The following is a 23,351-nucleotide window of genomic DNA, read 5'->3' as shown; positions in this document are numbered from 1 at the left end:
TCTTCTCCAGCACTACCATCTCCGGTGTGGGCAGCTTGAAGCCAGTGCGATCCTCTTCTGGTCCAACGATGCACTGCGCCGGCCCCACCGTCACTTCCGGGGCTGCAGCGTCATCCCTGCACAGCTTCTGGGCATGACCAGAAGCTGTTTAGCAAGGTATGACGGCGCCTGCACCGGAACTGACGTCGGGGCCGGTGCAGGCGCATTGATTCCATGACGTTCAGCTCCCAGGAATCATTGCAAAGCGGAAGTGACGGCGCGGGCCGTGCGGCCGAGGGAGGAAGTGGAAGAAAGGTGAGTATTTTCTTTCTGCAATTACAAGGTAAGTAAAAAAAAAAATACTAACTACCCATGTCTTTTTCAGGTGAGTTAGAGCAAGCAGATGGCCCAAAATCGACTATGTCGATTTTGTGGCTGGAACTCCGCTTTAAGAAACACTGCCCTAAGCTGTATCCAATTAGGAGATAGTCATTATACCTACAGGTAAGTCTTATTATAAGCTTACCTGTAGGTACAATTCATAAAGCGGACTTTACTACCGTTTTAAAGTGGAACTTTAGCCATAACAACTTGATAAAATATGATGTTCTTTAGCAAGAAACATTCATTCCACATTAATCGTTCTGCTAACAACATTGGTGTGTGCTGTAAATTGCCTCCAGCATTCTTCTTTGCATGAGGCTGCTATTTTGCTAAAGCTCAGAGCCCCTGAACAGCAGTAAATTCTAAAGCGGAACTAAAAATGTAATGGTTTCAAAAAAGTTCCATTCCTGGAATGCCAGGATTGCTAACTGTCACATTGACACTTTGCTTTAGGACATAAGCAAAACCATTAAATGTCTGGTGTCATAACTGATCACATGTGCAGCACCATGGCAATTGCAGATCAAACAGAAGCAGCTTCCTTGGCTGTAAAGGATAGGAGGGTTTAATTCCACTTTAAGACTGTCAGCAGATCCTCCTCTACAAATTAATCAGTGGATAAAAATATAGAGCAACTGAGCATGTGCAGAGCAGGTTTTTAATGGTGGTTGTAAAGTCAGAAGGTTTTTTATCCTAATGCATGCTATGCATTAGAAAATAAATCTTCTGTGTGCAGCAGCCCCCCTAATAATTGCCTGAGCCCATCTCTATCCAGCGATGTTGCAGGAGACACTTAGGTGCCGGAGACCCTTCCTCCTCATTTGCTAACATGTCAGCAGGGCATCATTGGCTCCCACTGCTGTCAATCAAATTCAGTGAACCCGTGAGGGGAGAGAGGGGTCACGGTTCCCTGTCTGAATAGACACAGGGAGCTGCGGCTTGGCTCGTGTGCCCCCATAGCCCCCTGCTTGCTATGGGGGCACTCCAACAGGGACAGGGCTGCTCTGTGCAAAACCAGCTGCACAGAGCAGGTAAGTATGACATGTTTTTTATTTTTTAACAAAGAAAACAAGACTTAATTTTGTGCTATACCTGAAAAAGGGGCCAGCCTAAATAGATCTAGCAGGGCTTCATTTTCTGACTAATGCTTCACATTACTGCGTGTTGCGAAATGTGCTAAATTGTGTGCGTTCTTGGCATGCACACACACTGTTCATTATGAGACGATCGTTCGTTAATGGTTTCAAAAAAGTTCCATTCCTGGAATGCCAGGATTGCTAACTGTCACATTGACACTTTGGTTTAGGTCATAAGCAAAACCATTAAATGGCTGGTGTCATAACTGATCACATGTGCAGCACCATGGTAAAAAAGGTAAGAGTGACACAGTCCTGTCACTCTTTTTGAAAATTTAAAGAGCAGAAAAAAAAACAATACAAGAAAACGTGCAGCGGCCTCCTGGACCAGATTCCTAACTATACAGACATCTAGCCACCAGATCTTTATCTTCCCTGCTGAAAGATCAAAGTGCAAAGTACATTACCAGCTTTCTTTTCTAGCTGCTAGAAGAAAAGTATTACTCAGCTTTTTTAGGTGTGTGATCAGCAGCTTATTGCATTCTGTGCACACAGGTACACGTGATAATCCTCTTTTCACAAGCTTCTGCACTACGTCTAACGGTGGTCATACACTCTTTGGTTTTTGTATCCTATTGATGTGCAAATCAAACCAATCGAACAGCCATATCTTCCCTTCCGATCAATCTAGACTTCGGCTTAGATCAGTGTCGATTAAATTGAGTCAGCCAAGGCAGATAATTGTTCACTTTGCATCGATCGGCAGCGCTGAGATCCTTTATTTGTGAATACGATAGTTTGTCATCCAATTCGAATATGAGATTACATGGTGGAAACAGAAATATGATCAATAAATATCTTTATCTTTTATATATGATAATTCATATCTTCGCTATCAATCTAAATCCACTTCCCCATGTGTGGGCTTATCAATCAAATGGGTTTTCCACTATGGATCAGGTATTCCTTTCACATTGGAAAGTAAATTGGTCATTTATCAGTGTGTATGGCCATGATAAGGCTCCTTAAATAAGGTGGGTTGAGGAAATCTCTACTGCTTTTGAATTTGACATTTGAGCTGGGCTGTGTTGTTTAACCACTTTACGTCTGCTCACAGTAATACTACTGCGGCAGAGTGGCTCGTTATCGTCTGACGACGTAGTATTAACGTCGTCAGACACTCCCCCTTCTGGGCGGCGCTTGCGCGCCGCCGGAGGCTCGCTCCCGCTGTTTTCATTCACAGCGGGAGTCGGGCCAGGGGAGGAGCAGCGGCGATCGCCACTGCTCTGCCCCGATCGCCGGGGATCTAGTGTGGAGATCCGCCCGCCTGTGTAAACACAAGCGGACGGATCTCCATAGTGACAGGGAGTGACAGATCGGACTGTTCAGCATAGCTGGACATCCGATCTGTCCATGACTCACTCAGTCACCTCCCCCCCTACACGTCAGTAAGCACCAGGCATACATTAACCCCTCCCTCTCCAATAAAATTAACCCCTTCCCTGCCAGTGTCATTTTTACAGTAACAGTGCATATATATAGCACTGATTACTGCAGTAATGTCACTGGTACCCCCAAAAGTGTCAAAAATGTCAGTCAAGGGTCCGATCTGTCCGCCGCAATGTCGCAGTCCCACAAAAAAAATCGCAGATCGCCGCCATTACGCGTTAAAAAAAAAACACCAAAAATGACAGAAATCTTTCCCTTTGTTAGTAAACCCAATAACTTTTGTGCAAACCAATCAAAATACGCTTATTGCGATTTTTTTTTTTACCAAACATAGGTAGCAGAAAACAAATTGGCCAAAAAATTTTTAAAAAATTGGTTTTTACATCTTTTTTGGGGGGAATTTCATATAAAAAAATGTTAAAAATATTGTTATTTTTTCAAAATAAACGCTCTTTTTTTGTTTATAGCGCAAAAAGTAAAAATCGCACAGGTGATCAAATACCACCAAAAGAAAGCTCTGTTTGTGGGGGAAAAAAGGACGTAAATTTCGTTTGGGTACGGCGTCGCACGACCGCGCAATTGTCAGTTAAAGTCGCACAGCGCCGAATCGCAAAAAGTGGCCTGGACGGAAGACAGCAAAATCCTCCGGTGGTAAAGTGGTTAAGCCGTGTATGGCTAGCTTACAGTGGGAATAAACTCCCATCAATGACTTTTATCAATAGGTAAGGCTTACCTATAGGTTCTGTAAATATCTCCTAAAAGTACACCGTTTAGGGGGTATTTGCTGGACCTGCAGGCAGTGACATCACGGGCTCTGTGCCTGTAAGCGGGAGTGACGTCTTTGCAGCTCCAGGAGTCCGAGAACCCAGAAGGAAGACCGGGTGAAGATGAAAGCCATCTCGGCTTTGAAAGCACGGAGCCTGTGGGCCAACTCAGTATTGAACCTTGCGGACTAAGACTGGGATGGCATTAAAGTTCATGTGTGTGTAAAGGCAGGCAACCCAATATTTTTGACAATATAGTATATACCAGCTTACATTATTTATTTATATATATATATATATATATATATATACAGTTGGTAAGCTGTATTGTTACTTATTCTTTTTAAATTATCCCGATTTCAATCGCTGTTTGAAGGTGTGTATGTGGTATGAGTTGTGTGTGGTAGTATTGCAGTGAGTGGAGCCAAAATACATACTGTATATTTGCTGCTGATCCTTTTGAGGATTTTGTTGCTATAAGTGTTCTGTCAATATGTTTTCATAATTTACCTCCGTCTTCATTTTATTTCAGAAATGAATTTAAGCATTTTCAACGGCTAACTATGACACCAACTACCGAAGGTACTTTTTTTTTTTTTTTTTTTCTTCTTCTGTCAATGTGTAAGGTGACCAAGTACTACAAGAATAAATGTATTTTCAATTCCTGTGGTTAGCATATCTATCTATCTATCTATCTATCTATCTATCTATCTATCTATCTATCTATCTATCTATCTATCTATCTATCTATCTATCTATCTATCTATCTATCTATCTATCTATCTATCTATCTATCTATCTCTATCATAAAATAATAATAATATTATCAAAAAGTTTATTTCAGTAAAAAGTGAAACGCATGTATTTTATATAAATGCATTACACACAGGGTGATATATTTCAAGCATTTTTTTTTCTTTTAATTTTGAGGATTATGGCTTACAGCTAGTGAAAACCCAAAATTCAGTATCTCAGAACATCAGAATATTACATTATATAGGACCAATAAAATAAAAAAAAAAAGGATTTTAATACAGAAATGTTGGCTTACAGAAACATATGTCCATGTACAGTATAGTATGAACGCAATACTTGGTTGGGGCTCTTTTTGCATGAATTACTGCATCAATGCGGCGTGACATGGAGGCGATCAGCCTGTGGCAATACTGAGGTGTTATGGAAGCCCAGGTTGCTTTGATAGAGGCCTTCAGCTCGTCTGCATTGTTGGGTCTGGTGTCTCTCATCTTCCTCTTGACAATACCCCACAGATTCTCTATGGGGTTTAGGTCAGGCGAGTTTGCTGGACAATCAAGCACAGTGATACCATGATCATCACTGACTGTGGAAACTTTACACTGGACCTCATGCAACTTGGGTTCTGTGCCTCTCCATTCTGCCGGCAGATCCTGGGACCCTGATTTCCAAATGAAATGCAAAATTTTCTACAGTCCGTGATGATTTGGGGAGCAATGTCATCTGCTGCTGTTGGTCCACTGAGTTTTATCAAATCTAAAGTCAGCGCAGCCCTCTACCAGGAAATTCTAGAGCACTTCATACTTTCCACTGCTGACCAGCTTTATGGAGATGCTGATTTTATTTTCCAGCACCTTCCCACACTGCCAAAAGTACCAATACCGGTTTTAATGATCATGGTATCACTGCGATTGATTGGCCAGCAAACTGGCCTGACCTAAACCCCATAGAGAATCTGTGGGGTATTGTCAGGAGCAAGATGAGACACCAGACCCAACAATGCAGACGAGCTGAAAGCCGCTATCAAAGCAACCTGGGCTTCCATAACACCTCAGCAGTGCCACAGGCTGATCGCCTCCATGCCACACCACAGAGGCAGTAATTCATGCAAAAGGAGCCCCAACCAAGTATTGAGTGCATACTATACTGTACATGGACATACTTTTCAGTAAGCCAACACTTCTGTATTAAAAATCCTTTTTTTTTTTTTTATTCCTATGTAATAATCTAATTTTCTGAGATCCTGAATTTTGGGTTTTCACTAGCTGTAAGCCATAATGATCAAAATTAACAGAAATAAAAGCTTGAAATATATCACTCTGTGTGTAACGCATCTATATAAAATATGAGTTTCACTTTTTGAATTGAATTACTGAAATAAATTTAACTTTTTGATGATATTCTAATTTATTTCTTATTTGCCTAAATTAAGTTAGAAAAGGAAAATTAAAACTGTATGCATGTTCCCAAAATTATTTTGTATATTTCTCCAATAACATTTATGTTAAAGTAATTGAAAAGGTTTTTTTTTTATTGTTCTAGTATTTTTATTGGTTTTAACCAAACATATATTAGTATAACAATTCACTCAGGTATAAACAATAAAGACATTTAGAAACATAGTTCCGTTCACTGAAGCGTGCTATAACAAATAATACAATGCAAAAGAGTGATTGTTGGCCTTGTAAGTTGTTTTTTTTTTTTTAAATAATGCCCCATACACACGTGCAGATTATCTGCAGACTTTTGTCTGCAGATTTACCTTTTCTATGTAGTGCAAGGGCCTGCCGGATTGCATACAAATTGAAAGTGTTTAGGTTTGACCTCATATTATATGGTTTTGGTAAGTCTGCAGACAAAAGTCTGCAGATAATCTGCACGTGTGTATGGGGCATAACACATATCCTTACACTTATCTGCTTTGGTTTTGCACAGAGCAGCCACAATTGCTGCTCTCGGGCACAGTGCTGAATCAAGATCAGGCTCAGGTAAGTGTATATTGGGAGCAGGAGGGGGGTGGGGTGTTTTTTTACCTTGAGTGGTTGTAAATCCTCACGTATACACAGTAAAGGGAATAGCCTCAGATAAATCACAGAAATAAAAACAATCCTCCTACATAAAATTTACTTGTATATCTGCTGTCTTTTGCTTTCTATACTCTTTAGAAAGTGCAGACACTCACCTTTTCCACGATCCAGCGATGGGTTCACCTTCTCTTGGGTGTCCCTGGCACTGGCATCTTAACTGTGGGCACCGACTGTGACAGCTTGTGCGGGACACGCTGCGCGTTGTGAATGGTCCCCGTCGCATGCCCCAGAAGACTGCAAGGGGGGAGGTGAACTTCCACTTCTGATCACCTAGGCCAGTGATGGCAAACCTTGGCACCCCAGATGTTTTGGAACTACATTTCCCATGATGCTCATGTACTCTGCAATGTGGTTGAGCATCATGAGAAATGTAGTTCCAAAACATCTGGGGTGTCAAGGTTTGCCATCACTGACCTAGGCGATCAGAGCGGTAGTGGGAGCGGGTACCTGTCAAAATCGGATACCTGCTGCCCCCCTCCCCAAAAGAGTGGAGCTCTGATTTAATAGCTATGGAACCAAGCTCCCTGTGTGGCTTAGCAACATAAAAAATTGCTGTAGGTAAATAGATGGATGACAACACTAATTTTAAAAAATCTTGCATTATTATTGGTTTCAAAATTCAGCAGCTTGCAAATGTTTGGTTCCTTGGTTTGTTATACTATGTTTTAACTTGCTCTGCTTCCCTCTCAGGGCCTGTTCACAGCAGCAGCTGGGTTAGAGAGAAGTTGCCGATGTGCATTGTGTCAGGACTGGTGTTGACACATTGAAAACAGTGTATCTTACTGTAATAAAAAGTTTCATTCTGTCCTCTTCACTGCAATGATGTTGCAATACAGTGTACAGTGTCACAATAACTTTCTGTGAAAATGTACTGCATATTGTACTTTTTTTTCAGCACAATGGTGTGAACTGACATTGTTGTAAGCATGGCAAATTGCCTTGTCTGTGCTTTGGGAGTGTGCTAGAAAAGGCTTGTCGGTGCAGCCCAGCACACCTGGTGTGAACAGGCCCTCAAAGCAGGGACTTGGTAGCTTACGAATGTGAACTGCTGCGATTCTGTACCAGTGTTGATTATCTATTTTAAATTGGCGAATATGAATCATACTGAAGATTGTTGATGTTGGAAGAACTGTTTAAAAGTGAATTCCAGTAATTCAGCTCCTTTTTAAAAAGTGAAGAAGCACTATTAGTTAAGTGCAATTAGATGCATGACACCTCCTGGACTAATCTCTATAATTTACATCTTACACGTTTACTCCTGGAAGACAGCTATTGCTGTAATTCTGGGAACCCGACGCGCAGGGCCGGCGCTTCCACTAGGCTAACTAGGCAGCTGCCTAGGGCGCATTGCCCCCTAGGGGCGCAGCCAGGAGTCGGCACTCTCTCCATCATGAATTCTCCATCATGAATGATTATTGTGAGCTGAGGCGAGGGGCGGAGGTGGGGGGGAAGAAGGGACAGCGGAAGATGCAAGGTGTCTTGGGCAGTGGCGGAACTACCAGGCCCTGGCTTTCCACCACTGTTGGAGCGGCCCCAAAAGGCAAGAAGGGAGCCCCCCAGAGTGCTGCCTGCATGATGATCCTCTTCGGGCTGAAGCTGAGCGGCCTTAACCCCGGGCAGGAAGTGACTATCTGCACTGAGCTGGTGGGCAGCTGTTTATTTCCCTGGGTCGGTATTAAGCAGGGAGCGGAGGAGAGCTGAACCTGAGCCAGAGCTCGGCACTGGAGGGCGGAACCTTTACTGGGGCAGAAGCGACGAGGCACCTTAATGGTCTGAGGATGTTGGTGATGAAGGAGGTGCGGAGCTCTCTGACTGCTGCTTTTTCCTCCACCAGGAGCCACCACGTGTAACAGGGGTTAGGGGTCACCAGGTGTGCCATTAGGAATTAGGGTCCCTGGGTGTGCCATGGGGGATTGGGGTCCCCAGGTGTGACACGGAGGAACATCAGGATCCCCAGGTGTGACACGGAGGAACACCAGGGTCCCCAAGTGTGACATGGAAAAACATCAGGATCGGACATAGAGGTACATCGGGGTCAGTGGGTATGACAGCATGACATGGAGTAATATTGGGGTCCCAGGGTGTGACATGGAAAAACATCAAAGTCCCCGGGTGTGAAGTGGAGGAATATGGGGGTCACTGGGTATGACAGCATAACATGGAGGAACAATCAGATCAGGGTCATTGGGTATTACATAGATGAGTTTTTAGCCCCTTCACTTTTTTGGGGGGGGGGGGGCGCAAGTAGTTGGTCTCGCCTAGGGCATAAAATAGTCTAGCACCGGCCCTGCCGACGCTGGACCTTCTGGTCTCAGCATTTTCAACTGTAGAGTCACTCTTCTCTCTCACACCCCCAAGTGTCTCAATGTATGCTCCTGCAGAGCCAACAACCTATGCAGACTTCTCAAGTCTCCCGCAAGTTGCGGGAGTTTCTTGCATTTCACCCTACACTCAGACACCCGCGAGCGCAGGGCGATATCCCAGCAGGCTTGAGGACAGCAGTGTCAGAGGCAAGCTCAGCTGTCATGACTGAGAACGGAGCCCCTATTTAGGACCGGCTCACAGGCGGAGTGATATCAAGTGCTCTCCGCCTATGGGAGGAGGAGCCGTACAGTGGAAGCAGCAGCTTTGCTCTATACTGCAGCCGTGTGCTTCCTCTGTATGACTCCTCCTCTCGCAGACAAAGTGCACTTGATATCACTCCGCCTGTGAGCCAGTACTATGGAGGAAATAGCGGCTCCATTCTCAGTCTTGACAGCTGAGCTTTGACACTGCCGCCCTCAGCCCTGCTGGGATATCCCCAGCATACCACAGAAGGCAATCCTGGACCTGAAGGCACTAAATTGCTTTGTGCAAGTTCAAAAATTCAAGATGGAATCAGTTTGCTAGGTGGTGGCTTCCCTGCATCAAGGGGATTTCCTGGACTCCATAGACCTCAAAGATGCCTACCTTCACATCCCAATATGTGCAGGACACCAACAGTTTCTGCGCTTTGCCGTGGGAGAGGATCTCTTATCCGTTTGTGGCGTTACCCTTTGGTCTCGCCTCTGCTCCTCGGGTCTCTACACAAAGGTGTTGGCTCCGGTCCTGGCGCTGTTATTACGACAGCGGGGGATATCGGTTCTGGGTTACCTGGACGTGCGGAGTCTCCCTTCGTGCTGGTGTCGAATTTGGAGATCACCATGTGAACTCTGGAGGAGTTCGGGTGGATTTTGAACCTTCAGAAGTCGTCCCTGGTCCCTTCCATAGGACTGGACTATCTGGGACTGACTTTGGACTCGTCCTCAGCCAGGGTGTTTCTTCCCCCGGAAAAACTACAAAAACTCCAGACTCATTTAGCTGTTGTCCAGCTAATGGCTGTCCCTTCGAACCTGTATGAGAGTTCTGAGACTGATGGTGTCGTCCTTTGAGGAGGTCCCCTACGCTCAATTCCACGCAAGAATCCTCCAGAAGGAAATACTTCTAATAAAACAAGAATCCAAATTCCCTGGACAATCGGATCCAGCTTAGCCAGGTGACCAGGGGCTTCAGTCCCTGTTGCTAAAACAAGGGAAATCCTTCCTTCCTATATATTGGACCATTGTCTTCACGGATGCCAGTCTGTTCGGGTGGGGAGGGGTTCTCAGCAGGCTTTCTGCTAAAGGGAGTCTGGTCCCTGGAAGAATCCAGGTTACCGATCAATGTTCTGGAGCTGAGAGCGATCAGACTTTGCCTAGTCCACTGGACCGAGTACCTACAGGGTTGTCCAGTGCGCATTCAATCGGCAATGCCACGGCCGTGGCTTATGTCAATCACCAAGGGGGCACCAAAAGGGTACTTGCGGCCTTGGAAGTGGCCGGTATCCTCTGATGGGAGGAACGCCTTGTTCCAGCTCTCTCCGCTGTTCACATTACCTCAGTCGACAGACCTTGGATCAAGGGGAATGGTCTCTACGTCCAGAGGTGTTCCAGCAGTTGTGGCCAAGACTTCTTCGCAGGATTGAGGCGGAAGGAATTCCAGTCATTCTTGTGGCTATGGACTGGCCTCGCCAAGCTTTTTACGTTGACCTGGTCAGGCTAGTCGCAGACGCTCCTTGGAGACTTCCTCTCAGGGAGGATCTACTGTGTCAAGGGCCAATCTTCCATCCTGCTTTACGGTCGCTGGCTTTGACAGCTTGGCTGTTGAAAGCCAGGGGCTGAAGGACCGAGGATTGTCTGCTTCAGTGATTCCTACTCTGCTTAAAGCGAGGAAAGCGACTTCTAGGAAGATCTATCATTGTACGTGGAAGTCGTATATTGCGTGGTGTGAGTCTCTTGGGGTTCCCCCTCGCTCTTACTCGGTGTCTTGGATCTTGGCTTTCCTTGAACGGGGAGTTGATCAAAAATTAGCCTTGGGTACGATCAAGGGTCTGGTTTCGGCCTTGGCAATTTTCTTTCAAAGGCCACTAGCCTCCCATTCCCTGGTGCGTGACTTTGTCCAGGGGGTGCGACCCCCGTTGCCACCTTGGGACCTTAATATGGTGCTATCGGTTTTCCAGAAACCTCCTTGTGAAAGTAATCGAGTGATTCCTCTGCTTACCTTATCCCAGAAGGTGGTTTTCTTGGTGGCTATTACTTCTGCGCGCAGGGTGTCGGAACTGGTGGCGTTGTCCTGTCATTCTCCCTATCTGGTGATTCACAGGGATAAAATGGTACTTTGTCCGGATCTGTCCTTCCTTCCGAAGGTGGCTCCCAGTTTTCACTTGAATGAGGACATCGTGTTACCCTCTTTGTGTCCTAAGTCTAAACATCCTAAGGAAATTGCACTGCATACTTTGGATGTGGTTCGGGCAATCAGGGTGTATTTGGCGACTACTAAGTCTTTTCGAAAGTCAGATTCGCTCTTTGTACTCGCTGATAGCCCAAAGAAAGGGCTGCCTGTGTCTGTCTGATCCACCAGGAAATAGCCGCAGCAAACAGTTGTGCAGATTTATTCAGTTAAGGGTTCCATCTTTCCCTGTTAAGGCGCATTCTACTCGGACACTTCCTGGGCTTTTCGCCATCAGGCGTCTGTGCTTAAGGTTTGTAAGGCAGCTACCTGGTCATCTGTTCATACTTTCACAAAATTTTACTAGGTGGATGTGCTGGCATCTGCAGATGCCACTTTTGGCCGCAAGTTTTGCAGGCTGCTGTTTAAGGGTGTTTTAGTCTCCCTTGAGGGTATTTTAATGTTTTTTTTTTTTAGGTGAGTCTCATCTTGTTGTTCTGATGAGTCCTATGTTGCCTGGTTGACTATAGTTTAGCCTCGGGGACTTATTTTTCTGCAGTTCCCACCCCTAATTTTTATGGCACTGCTTTGGGACATCCCTAATGATATGAAGATCAGAGACTGCGTCCGTCAATGAACGATTGAGAAAATTGGATTTCAGAGAAAATAATTTTACGGTAAGCCAAAAATCCAATTATTTTTGCAGGTAAAAAATGTGCATCTATTTTTGTTTCTTGGGAGCCTGCAAAAAATTGTGGGTGCAAAAGTTTGTGAGTGCAATGTCAGGCTACTGCAGACTCTCCTTACAGTTGTGTGCCTGTACCTCGCATACTGGCAAGCAGTTACTGAAGATCAGGAAGAATCAATAAACTACGAGAGTGCTCACTTACATCCTCTCAGTTCATGGAGAACTACAAGCCCAAGCCAAAAAATTATTTATAGGACACTGTGGGTAATTAGATGCTGCACCGATTTTAGCAGATTCTCTGCCCACTTCACATAGTTTTGTGAACTTTGTGCCATCACTGATGTAGAGGAGCTATCGGAGAAATCCGGTCCTGTTGGGGAGGAGGATGCGGGCCCCCTTTAGAGAATGAACGGATTTCTACCCTATTATCTCTAGGGGAAATCCCCTTGATCTGTTCCAAAAAATGGTTGAAAAGAAACTCACTAGATTGGCAATTGGCTCATTGCTCGGGCAATAGAGAACCTATTAACATGGATAATCTTACACAACAAGAACTTGTAGCTTTAAATACTCTTAATACAGACCCTTCTATTGTAATCAAGAGCTCTGATAAAGGTGGTCTTGTGGTGATCCAGGATTCAGATGCATATAGAAATGGAGCGATTAGACAGTTATCCAATGAGATATCCATATTGCATATTAAAGTGGGAACCCGACTACTGCAATTAAAGGTTCTCATCATGTTATGTGCTCCTATATGGTCCTTCTGCTGGGTCTCTTTTAGTGGTTTATGTAGTGTTTTTTTTCCATTCCCACATTATCATTATAATTTGTTAGTTTTTTGACAGTTTTAATGGTCCGCCTTTACAAACTTACATGTTTTTATTGTATTTTGTAACTTTTTTATTTTATTTTTTTGATTGTTTTTGATACATCCTGGAGATGTATTTAGTTTTGAGCAGTGATGAAAACATGGCATTGAATTTGTTAACTAGCTAATCACCTCCATTTGGGATGGTTTGGCCTGATTTAAAAGATCAGTTCACGGAGATAACCAGACTTTAATAAAGCACAGTTTGTGTGAAATGTGTTAGCCGTTCCTCCCCTGCTTGTAAATATTGTACACTTCTCGATTTTACACTAATAAAGGTTTTTTGGTTTTTCGCTTTGGAATGCAGCCATCCAGATTTATTTTCCCTTGATTGCTACATCTGTGACTTGGCAAGCACTTGCACGAGGAGATCATGCCGGTTGAGCCGCCTCGCCTTTTGAGCAGCGTAAATATTTGTTTGAAGGTTGTACTTGTAGTTCATTCTTTCACAGAGCTCTGTGAATGAATGATGCAGCTGTGTGGTTAGAGCCCTTTTAAATTGTGATGATGGGTGTGGGTAGAGGATCCCCTGCCTGTTGTCACAGTAAGTGATAAAGTCGGGGTGCGGGCAGGAGCTTTATTAACATGTTATGCCCTGAATATGGATTTAACCTGTTACTAAAGGTGAGATTATCCTTTTAACTTCGAATTGTTTGTATAAACTGTGTGAAAATGTGCAATATACAGATATACCACAAGATGGCAGCACAGTAGAACTTTTGTTAGGGGTCTGCAGAATCCATGTGCTGGATTGGTGTAACATGCTATTTTCACTTCTACACAGGTAAACAAAATGTAGTGATAATGGGCAGGAGAACATGGTTCTCTATACCAGAGAAGAATCGACCATTGAAAGGAAGAATAAATATTGTTCTAAGCAGAGAGCTCACGTAAGTAAAGTTCATGTTTGTGCAATTCTGTATGGTCGAGTTTTTTTTTTTTTATGGGTATGCTGTATGTCCACATCTAAAAATTAATATATAGACTGATCAATTATAACTTTATGACTACCCATCTAATATGGAGTAGGCCACCCAAACAGCCTTGACCCATTGAAGCATGGACTCCACTAGACCTCTGTTTTTCCAGCAAATGCCACAGATGCTCTAGAGAATTTGGATGCCAAGTCAACACCTCAAAGTCCTCGTTGTGTTCATCAATCCATTCTTGAACCATTTGCAGTATGGTAGGGAATATTATGCTCATGAAAGTTTCCACTGCCATCAGGAAATACTGCTTCCATGAAGGGGGGGGGTGTACTTAATCAGCAACATTGTTTAGGTAGGTGGTACGTGTCAAAGTAACATCCACATGAATGGCTGCACCCAAGGTTTCCCAGCAGAACATTGCCCAAAGGATCACATTGCCTCTGTCAGCTTGTGTTCTTCACAGACAGACTGCATCCTAGTGCAATCTCTTCCCCAGGTAAGTGACGCACACACACCCGGCCATCCACATGATGTAAAAGAAAACGTGATTCATCAGACCGGGCCATCGTCTTCCATTGCTCTGTGCTCCAGTTCTGATGGTCATGTGCCCATTGTAGGTGCTTTTGGCTGTAAACACGGGTCATCATAGGCACCCTGACCAGTCTGCGGCTATGTAGCCCCATAAGCAACAAACTGTGATGCCCATTTTTTTTGTGCTTTAACACATCAACTTCAGGAACAACGTATTCACCTACTACCTAATATATCTCACCGACTTTTAGATGCCATTGTAACGAGATAATCAATGTTGTTCACATAACTCGCCAGTGATCTTAATGTTTTGGCTGATCTGTATGTGTATGTACAGTATGTAGGAGAATGGTGCATTTGGCTTAATTTGTCTTTCTAGTGACATTGTAAGAATCGCATTTCTTTCTCTGCATGTCTGTTAGGAAGTCTCTATGGAATTAAAAATCAGAAGCTGTCATTTCTAGCTACCCAGCTGTCATGTCCATGGGTAACTCTGCCATGACCCAGAGAAAGGATGCAAATCAGAATTTGTAATTTCAATTTGACGTTTTTGATCTGCATGCTTGTTCCTCACAGATGATTTAGGGGCCCAAACACGCCTTTGTGTTTCTTTGCCCTTCTTTCCCTTATGCATTTTCCATTTAAATGAATTAACACGAATCAAAACGCATGCCATTGTGCATTGCAGTGTGTTTTACAATGTACTTTGCATTGTAGGTCAATGTGCTTCATCATTTTTACATGCATTTTGGTGAATTATCATTTATTTCAATGAAAAATGCATCAGGCAAAATGCAGTGGTGTATTTCCAGCCTACAAATATTGAAGACGTTGACAATTGGACATCTGGAAAACCAGCGATCGCAGCTCCCCATATTCCTCTCAGTACAGGTTAACTTTAAAGTGGCACTAAACGCTGGTTAAAAAATACAATTCTATTTAATTATGTATTCCTAATTCACAAAGCGCCTTTCATTGCTCTCAGCCTCTTCTAAATCTCAGTGGATGGGTCACACTCTACAGTAAAATACATGCTGCAGCTGCAAAGTGCTGTGGCATGTGTACACCCCCAGCCTCAGCAGAGACAGAGGAAACAATTCAGGGACCTCAACTGCAGGGTTTTACCGCTCCCTCACTCACAGGTGTAAATGAGGACTTTATGTTAGAGGGTATCTGTTTTTTCCCCATGGTTCCACTGCATTTAGGAACGTAGCCACCCTCTTTTGCTCGCTCCGGAGTTGGACTGGGGTCTATGGGATATGAGATTTGTAGCATGTATAGATCAGTGCACATCACCACAACTAACGTGCAATGCTCATTCCAAATAAACAGAGGAAGAGGCAGAAAAACACAGTAAGAAACTAATGAAAAATAGATTACAGAGCTGTTAAGTAATGGATATGTATGGATTATTTTTGGAGAATAATGATGTTGTTGATGTTGCTTTAACTATTCAAACACTTAATTCTTAGGCTCCATTCACATGTAGGCGTTTTTGGGGAGTTTTTCTGCTCTAGGATCAGCTCTCAAAACGCCCAACAAGACAAATCCTATTCATTTCAATGGCCCCTGTTCACATGTGAGCGTTTTGACGCTGTGAGCAAAACGCCCAACGTTCAAAAAAGTACATGAGCTTCTTTTTGGGCAGAGTACAGGCGTTTTCCATTGGTCTCTATTCAATCTAAAAACGCCTGCACAAAAAACGCCTGTAAAAATGCCTATAAATCGCGGTAAAAAATGCGCGAAAACGCTACGCTCAGGTGTTAATGTAGCCTTAGTGCTGCCAAAGAAACATACAACCAGTTGATATGGACCTTAAAGCGCCTCTATCTGAAATAAAATTCCAAATAAATATGTTACCTGAAATACTTCTTCCGCTTACCATGGATGTGAACACCATTCCGTTGCTGAGAAACTGTCCAAAGGAGTTGCTTTAGAAACCAACACTTTTGGGAGTCTTCATGTCCTGTGTCCCGAGCAGCTCTCAGTGGTTTCTCCTGCCGGCCTCAACATCACTACTGTGTCCCGTGATTCTGAGGAAGTTCTTGAGGACACAACGCGCTAAGCAGAGCAGCCTTGGTGATGTCATTGTGCAAGTGAGCAGAGCCACCTCTGGATTCATTCGGGAGGAGTGAGCTGGTAATATTGCTGTGGATGCCACTCAACATATAGTCATGTGCCTGCATATCATTTGCCTTCTTTGACTGCAATATTTATTTTGCTTAATAAACTGTGTTTTGCATGGCAAGTACTAAATGTCCCCCGTTTATTTTATCTATGAAGAACACGGCCCTGTGCTGGAAATGGAGAGTTGAGTGAAGCTGATGTAACATACTGAAAAATCCTCCATTTAAAGTTACACACAAGCTGGGGGTTGGTGCTACCCTCAAAGGCTGTGACCTCCTATAATCCAAGGGGTTTATTTATGAGACAAAGTGTTAATTTTGGATTGCATGGATGTTGGTGGAGGAATAATCCAGTGGTGGGTGGAGCTGGTAGCCTCCTTTCTTTGAGAATGCCCTTTTGGGTGAAACATCCCAGGTGGAGCCTGATTAAGTGAAGTAACCGCACATGCTTGCCACCATGACTCATGGATGAGTTGGATTATACGCTGTGTACTGTACTGATACTATTGTAAATGCACCATCAGACTTCTCCTTTCTTTTATACACTATATTGTCAGAAGTATTGGAACACCTGTCTTTACACGCACATTAACTTTAATGGCATCCCAGTCTTCGTCTGTAGGGTTCAATTTTGAGTTGGCCCATCCTTTGCAGCTATAACAGCATCAACTCTTCTGAGAATGCTGTCCACGAGGTTTAGAAGTGTGCCTATGGGAATGTTTGACCATTCTTCCAGACGTGCATTTGTGAGGGGAGGCACTGATGTTGGATGAGAAGGACTGGCTCCTAGTCCCTGCTCTAATTTATCTCAAAGGTGTTCTACTGGGTTGAGGCCAGTCAAGTTCCTGCACCCCAAACTTGCTCATGTATGTTTTTATGGACCTTGCTTTTGTGCACTGGTGTGCAGTCATGTTGGAACAGGAAGCGGCCTTCCCCAAACTGTTTCCAAAAAGTTGGGAGCATGGAATTGTCCAAAATGTCTTGGTATGCTGATGCCTTTAAGAGTTTCCTTCACTGGAACGAAGGGGCCCAGCCCTACCCAACTCCATAATCCCCCCTTCACCAAGTGATTAGGACCAGTGCGCAAAGCAAGGTCAATAAAGACATGGATGAGCGAGTTTGGGGTGGAGGAACTTGACTGGCCTGCACAGAGTCCTGACCTCAACCTGATAGAACACCTTTTGAGATGAATTAGAGCGGATACTGCAAGCCAGGTCATTGTCTACATCAGTGCCTGACCTCACAAATGCGCTTCTGAAAGAATGGTCAAACGGTCCTGTAGACACACTCCTAAACCTTGTGTACAGCCTTCCCAGAAGAGTTAAGCCCCGTACACACACGCAGATCGTCGTCATACAAATGTTCGTCTTTTCTCCCCGGGATGTTGGTGTCTGTTGAAAAGTGCAAAGACAGCACAAGAATTTTGTCCGCAGACTTCAGCTGACTGCAGAAGTGATGTCATGTAATGGTTAACTTTCCCTGTGTTTTTTATTTTCTGAGCATGCCCAGTCTTGCAAATCTGCGGTCTGTCGGCCGAATTCTGTACTGACAGGCGAACAATCGTCCGTTCTGGTGTCCGCAGACAAATTTTCATGTTTGCAAGAAAGACTTTTGTCCGTGGATTGTGCGCAGACAGCTGTCGGAGGCACCATACTAACACGCGTACAATCGGCAGATCTTTCGTCCGCCGACGTTTGTATGCCGACGATCGGTACGTGTGTACGGGCCTTTAAAGTTGTTATAGCTGCAAAGAGTGGGCCAACTCCATATTGAATCCTATGGACTAAGACTGGGATACCATTAAAGTTCATGTGCGTTTAAAGGCAGGCGCCCCAATACTTTAGACAGTATAGTGTATATGTGGATGCTGTGACTGTGAACACCATTCAGTCTGGACTTATGCTGAGGATCCATGCTGGGTGGATGACCCTTTGAGCGCAGTGGTTTTACTACACATGACAGTCTGCACTGATGACCCATGCTGGGATGGATGGTCCTTTGAGCAAACTACCTAAGTGATCTTTTTCATGAACGCATTTAGATCTTCACTGCTGAGATCTATTCTACACTGCTCAAAAAAATTAAAGGAACACTTTGAAAACACATCAGATCTCAATGGGGAGAAAAAAAATGTTGGATATCTTCACTGATATGGACTGGGTAATGTCTTGGGAATAAAAGGATGCCACATCGTTTTGATGAAAATGAAAATTATCAACCTACAGAGGGCTAAATTCAAAGACACTCCAAAAATCAAAGTGATAAAATGATGCAGCAGGCTAGTCCATTTTGCTGAAAATTCATTTCAGCAACTCCAAAATGGTACTCTGTAGCTTGTATGGCCCCACGTGCTTGTATGCTTGCCTGAAATGTTGGGGCATGCTCCTAATGAGACGACAGATGGTGTCCTGGGGTATTTCCTCCCAGATCTGGACCAGGGCATCACTGAGCTCCGGAATAGACTGAGGTGCAACCTGGCGGCGTCCGATGGACCGACACATATTGTCCCAGAGGTGCTGTGACTCAGTGACCTAGATGGGGGCAGAGCACCCTGGCAGCTGCTATTTTTACTCGCTAACTCTGTGCTTCAGCTCTGGAGAAGGCAGACATTTCCTGTGACGCTTGGAACTGCGGTGCTACGCCGTCCAGCTGACTCATTGTGCAAGGGCAGTAAAGCTCTCTGTTACTGGGTACATTTCTGCCTTGTTAGGGATGGTAGCAAGTTATTATGCATGCTCCTCTTGGCTGACGTTGTACCACTTAGGTTCCACGCATAGTTAGCAGTCCATGGCACAGTGAGGTCAGAGAAGTGGGGAACATGGGGGAGTTGGTTCCCAGATCTGCTTAACAGGCAGGGAGGAAACTTACCACAGTAATAACTCCACTGGGGGGGGGGGGTTGATTGGTTCATTGAGACTAATTCCCTGCACTTATCTGAGGCACCTCTCTCCAGCTCTTTTGTTTCCAAGGTTGTCTCCAATTCTAAGGGAGCTTGTAGTTTTGTCTGACTGAGGTGGTAGGACCAACTTAAAAATTAACCCTACCTGTATTACCTCCACGAAAAGCTCACCAGTTTGTGATCCTGGCATGCTCCTCAGCACCTCCAATCCTTCCCTGTTCATCCACACTTCAAGGAGGTATTGTACACAGACTGACTTACCCTGAAAAGGTGTTTACATGTCAAAGAGATTTGCTCAACATTTTCCTAGGAAACGACCAGATTTGCTTTTCATATTCTGAAAATAACAGACCCGGTCAGTTCCTGAGGTTGAAGTACGAGTCTTAAAGGATGCTACGGATGTTTACGTTTTGTTTAAGTCTTTAGAGGGAAAGGGACAGACTCAAAAATCAATTTTAACAGGATATAAGCACCACGTCCCAAATGTATATATTGAAAAAGAAAAGAGCATGAACAGGGCGCATGGGAGGGGGGGACTTTCTAGTTGGGTGCTGTCATATGACAAATATGCTCGAAGAAATTATGTATAAGAAATATCAAGTTTTTATTAAGGACAAAAATAAAGACATAAAATGTATGCTATGTTACAGGATACAAAGTAGTACAAACAAATCGACATTAAAAACAATTGCAGTTACAGACCATATTCTAGTCTACTGAATGCATATGGTAATGTCGAATCCTACACAGGGGTTAATAGAAGCCACTATGAACCCTTTATCAGCCAGAAGTGGATTCTCCTGGGTAGTGTCTATGTAGAGATCGATGTTGCCCAAAAATTGTTAACCCAACATGTTTCACGGCAATAGCCGCTTCTTCAGGGGCAATTAAGGGATTTATGCAAAACTCAGTTATAATCACTAGAATAGAGAAAAAGGAATATATATAATCATTCGTGTAAACAAGAAGTACACAAAGTACAAGCAAAAATAAAGATATTCATACATCTAAAAAATTTATATATAGCAATACTGTACATGTGTATCAATTGGTCAAGAGGAACGGTTTAGTCAAAGATACCACACCTGAAAGGCATGTAGCCAGCTATTCGGTAGTAAGAATCCTGGACCGCAAGGTAAGGGAAGACCCCCCCCGGGGCGAACACAGGAACCAAACCAACATGCGGTCAGGCTGCAACCTATGGTTTAGATGTCTAGAAGATCTATATGAATTAAAAAAAAAAAAAATTGTGTACGTGAGTAAATAGGGATGCAGGTGTTATAGTGTACCTCCTATAAGACCAGGGAGGACACATAGATATCTGCAGCCACAATTTGAGTCAAAAGTGAGTAGATAGACAAAGTAGAACAAGTCTTCAATTTATATTACATATATATATATATATATATATATATATATATATATATATATATATATAATATATAGATAGATAGATAGATATATATAATATGTCTTTTCTTACCCAGACTGTTTAAGTCTTTGTTTGCCCTTGTAGGGGTGGCACTGCAGCTGTCAGTTGCAGCTGTGGGTGTGTGGGCATGACGCATAATAAAAGATAAGGATCTGGAGCAGGGGGATGCTGAATTGGGTAGATTGCTGGAGGATTTCCCTGGCAGACTTAGTTTCTTAGTGGATGAATAAAAGATTCTATTCAACAGTTTTATCATTTGAGCATGAATTCTTTGGTTAAAGTGTTGGTCAGCTGAGCTTCCTTTAAAAGATGTAGGTTTTAACACCTACCCATTCAAGGGGGGTGTTTGGTCCTGGCTTGGATAATTACATTCAAAAGGTAACTGTGGATAAGGGTATGCTATTACCATTTTGGAAGAAGGCAAAGTCTGTGGTGCAGAAGTTCTCCCTCTCCCTCTACTCCCAAAAAGCATTTGGACATTTGGCTCAGAGAGATTGCGGACAAATGTGTCTGCAGAGTAGAAACTCAAGGTTACAAACTGAGATTTAGGAGCCATCCCCTTCCGTGTTTCAAGCTTTCAAATTTTTTGTTGAACCCACAATATAAAAAATAAAATCTTTTTTAGGAACTCGATGGTCTGCATGCACAGAGTGTTATTGGTCTAGTCCCAGGGGGGAGAGAAGTTCTGTGGTTTCTTCTCAAATCTCTTTGCAGTGCTGAAGCCAAATGGCGATTTTCACCCAATTCTGGATCTCAAGAGTCAAGTTCCTTCATGTGCAAGAACTCCGAATGGAATCTTTACAGTCAGTGGTCACCTTCCTCTAGCAGGGGGATTATCTGGCATCAGTAGATCTAAAGGATGGCTATCTATGCATCCCAATTTACCTGCTGCAGCAATGATTCCTGTGGTTTGCAATAGGGAGCAGACATTTTCAGTTTGTTGCTCTTCCTTTCAGCCTTTGCATGGCCCCCATGGTTTTCACCAAGGTGCTGGCTTTGGTCTTGGGTTGCCTACGTTCCTGAGGTTTTACCTGCATGGCCTCCAGTTCCGGGTGTAATCTGCTACACTTCTGTAATAAAATGTGCATCAGACAATACACAATGAATGACTGGAATATCTGGGACTGATTTTTGGTCTAAAGTGATTGTACCCTAAGAAGAATGCCTGTCGCTACAAACTCGGGTAAAGTCTCTTTGGACTTTTACCACAACCCCCGAAACACGTCTGCATGAGGGTTCTGGGGAAGATGGTATATTCATTCGAGGCACTAATGTATGGGCAGTTTCATTTCGAAGCCCTTCAACTGAATGCCTTGTCAGTGTGGGACAATAGGTTGGATTCTCTGTGTCTGCACCCCAAGACAAACCTATCATGCGATTAGTGCATCTCCACACAGATGTTCCTCCCTCCTTCCATTGTCCTTGAATGTCCTGATGATGCATGCTAGCCTCTCTTCCTAGGGTGGAGTCCTAAAGAACCTCTCAGTTTACAGCATTTGATTGTCAGAGGAAAGGATGTTGCTGAGGGCGATTCGAGTAGCTCTTCTGCATTGGTCGGAACACCTGAGAGGTCTCCTGGTGCAAATCTACTTGGACAACCTGGTAGTGTACATTAGTCACCAGGGAGGATCCAGAAGGCGTGCTGCTCAGGAGACAGATCAAATTCTGGCTTAGGCTTAGTCATTTGCTCGCCTTGTTTGCCATTCCTAGCGTGAAAAATTAGAACATGGATCTTCTCACTAGACAACATCTGAATACAGGAAAAACAGAGGGGCCTTTACCCAGAGGTGTTGAGGCGTCATGCCAGAGGTGGGGGGTGCTGGATGTGGATCTTTTAGCATTTATCATACAGTTCGAAGGGATTCTGGTGATATTGGTCACTTGGATCACGCCCAGGAGGATTTTGGTACGCTGACATCGTACCAAAATCGTATCGTATCGGACAAATCGTATCGGACAAACCATGGACTCTTCTGGATCGACTCATCCTCCTGTTGCAGGGTTTGATATTTCACCTGATGTGAATTGGGAAGCCATGTCATCTGCTGGTGTTGGTCCACTGTGTTTTTTCAAGTCCAAAGTCAGTGCAGTCCTCTACCAGGAAATTTTAGAGAACTTCATGCTTCCCACTGCTGACCAGCTTTATGGAGATGCTGATTTCATTTTCCAGCAGGACTTGGCACCGCCCACACTGCCAAAAGTACCAATACAGTAAACCCCCGCTCCATCGCGGTTCAGTTTTTGTGGTCCCGGTATATTGCGTTTTTTTGTAATGTTATTTTACTATATAAATCATTAAAAATGAAATATTTTTGTGTTTTCCATAGCTCTTGCTATGTCTCTCAGTATCTTTTATGTGTTTAAATGAGTTTTTATTGTTTTAAAAGTGTGTTTAAAGACCTTTTAAAATGCTTTTACACGTACAGTGACAGTAAAAAAAAACATGCCTACAATGCATTTTAATAGGGTTTTTCTATTTTGCGGATTTTCACTTTTCGCGGCTGGGTCCGGAACGTAACCCCCACAATGGAGGGGGGATTACTGTACCTGGTTTAATGATCACGGTATCACTGTGCATGATTGGCCAGCAAACTCGCCTGACCTAAACCCCACAGAGAATCTGTGGTGTATTGTCAATAGGTCTGGTGTCTCTCATCT

General features: G+C 43.8%; 1 protein-coding gene across 1 annotated transcript in view; it reads left to right on the top strand.

The window, feature by feature from the left end:
* DHFR (dihydrofolate reductase) overlaps nt 1-23,351 on the top strand; it is a 134,097-nt gene that overhangs the window by 4,659 nt on the left and 106,087 nt on the right. Inside the window, exons 2-3 of the mRNA XM_082257595.1 lie at nt 4,185-4,234; nt 13,561-13,666. Coding sequence (XP_082113721.1) covers nt 4,185-4,234; nt 13,561-13,666 — 156 coding nt within the window. The remainder of the gene's footprint in view (nt 1-4,184; nt 4,235-13,560; nt 13,667-23,351) is intronic.

The sequence above is a fragment of the Pelophylax lessonae genome (genome assembly GCF_965119305.1).
Source record: "Pelophylax lessonae genome assembly, chromosome: 1".
Classification (NCBI taxonomy): Eukaryota; Metazoa; Chordata; class Amphibia; order Anura; family Ranidae; genus Pelophylax; species Pelophylax lessonae.
The sequence above is the reverse complement of the archived record's forward strand: the minus strand, read 5'-3'. Positions and strand labels throughout refer to the sequence as shown.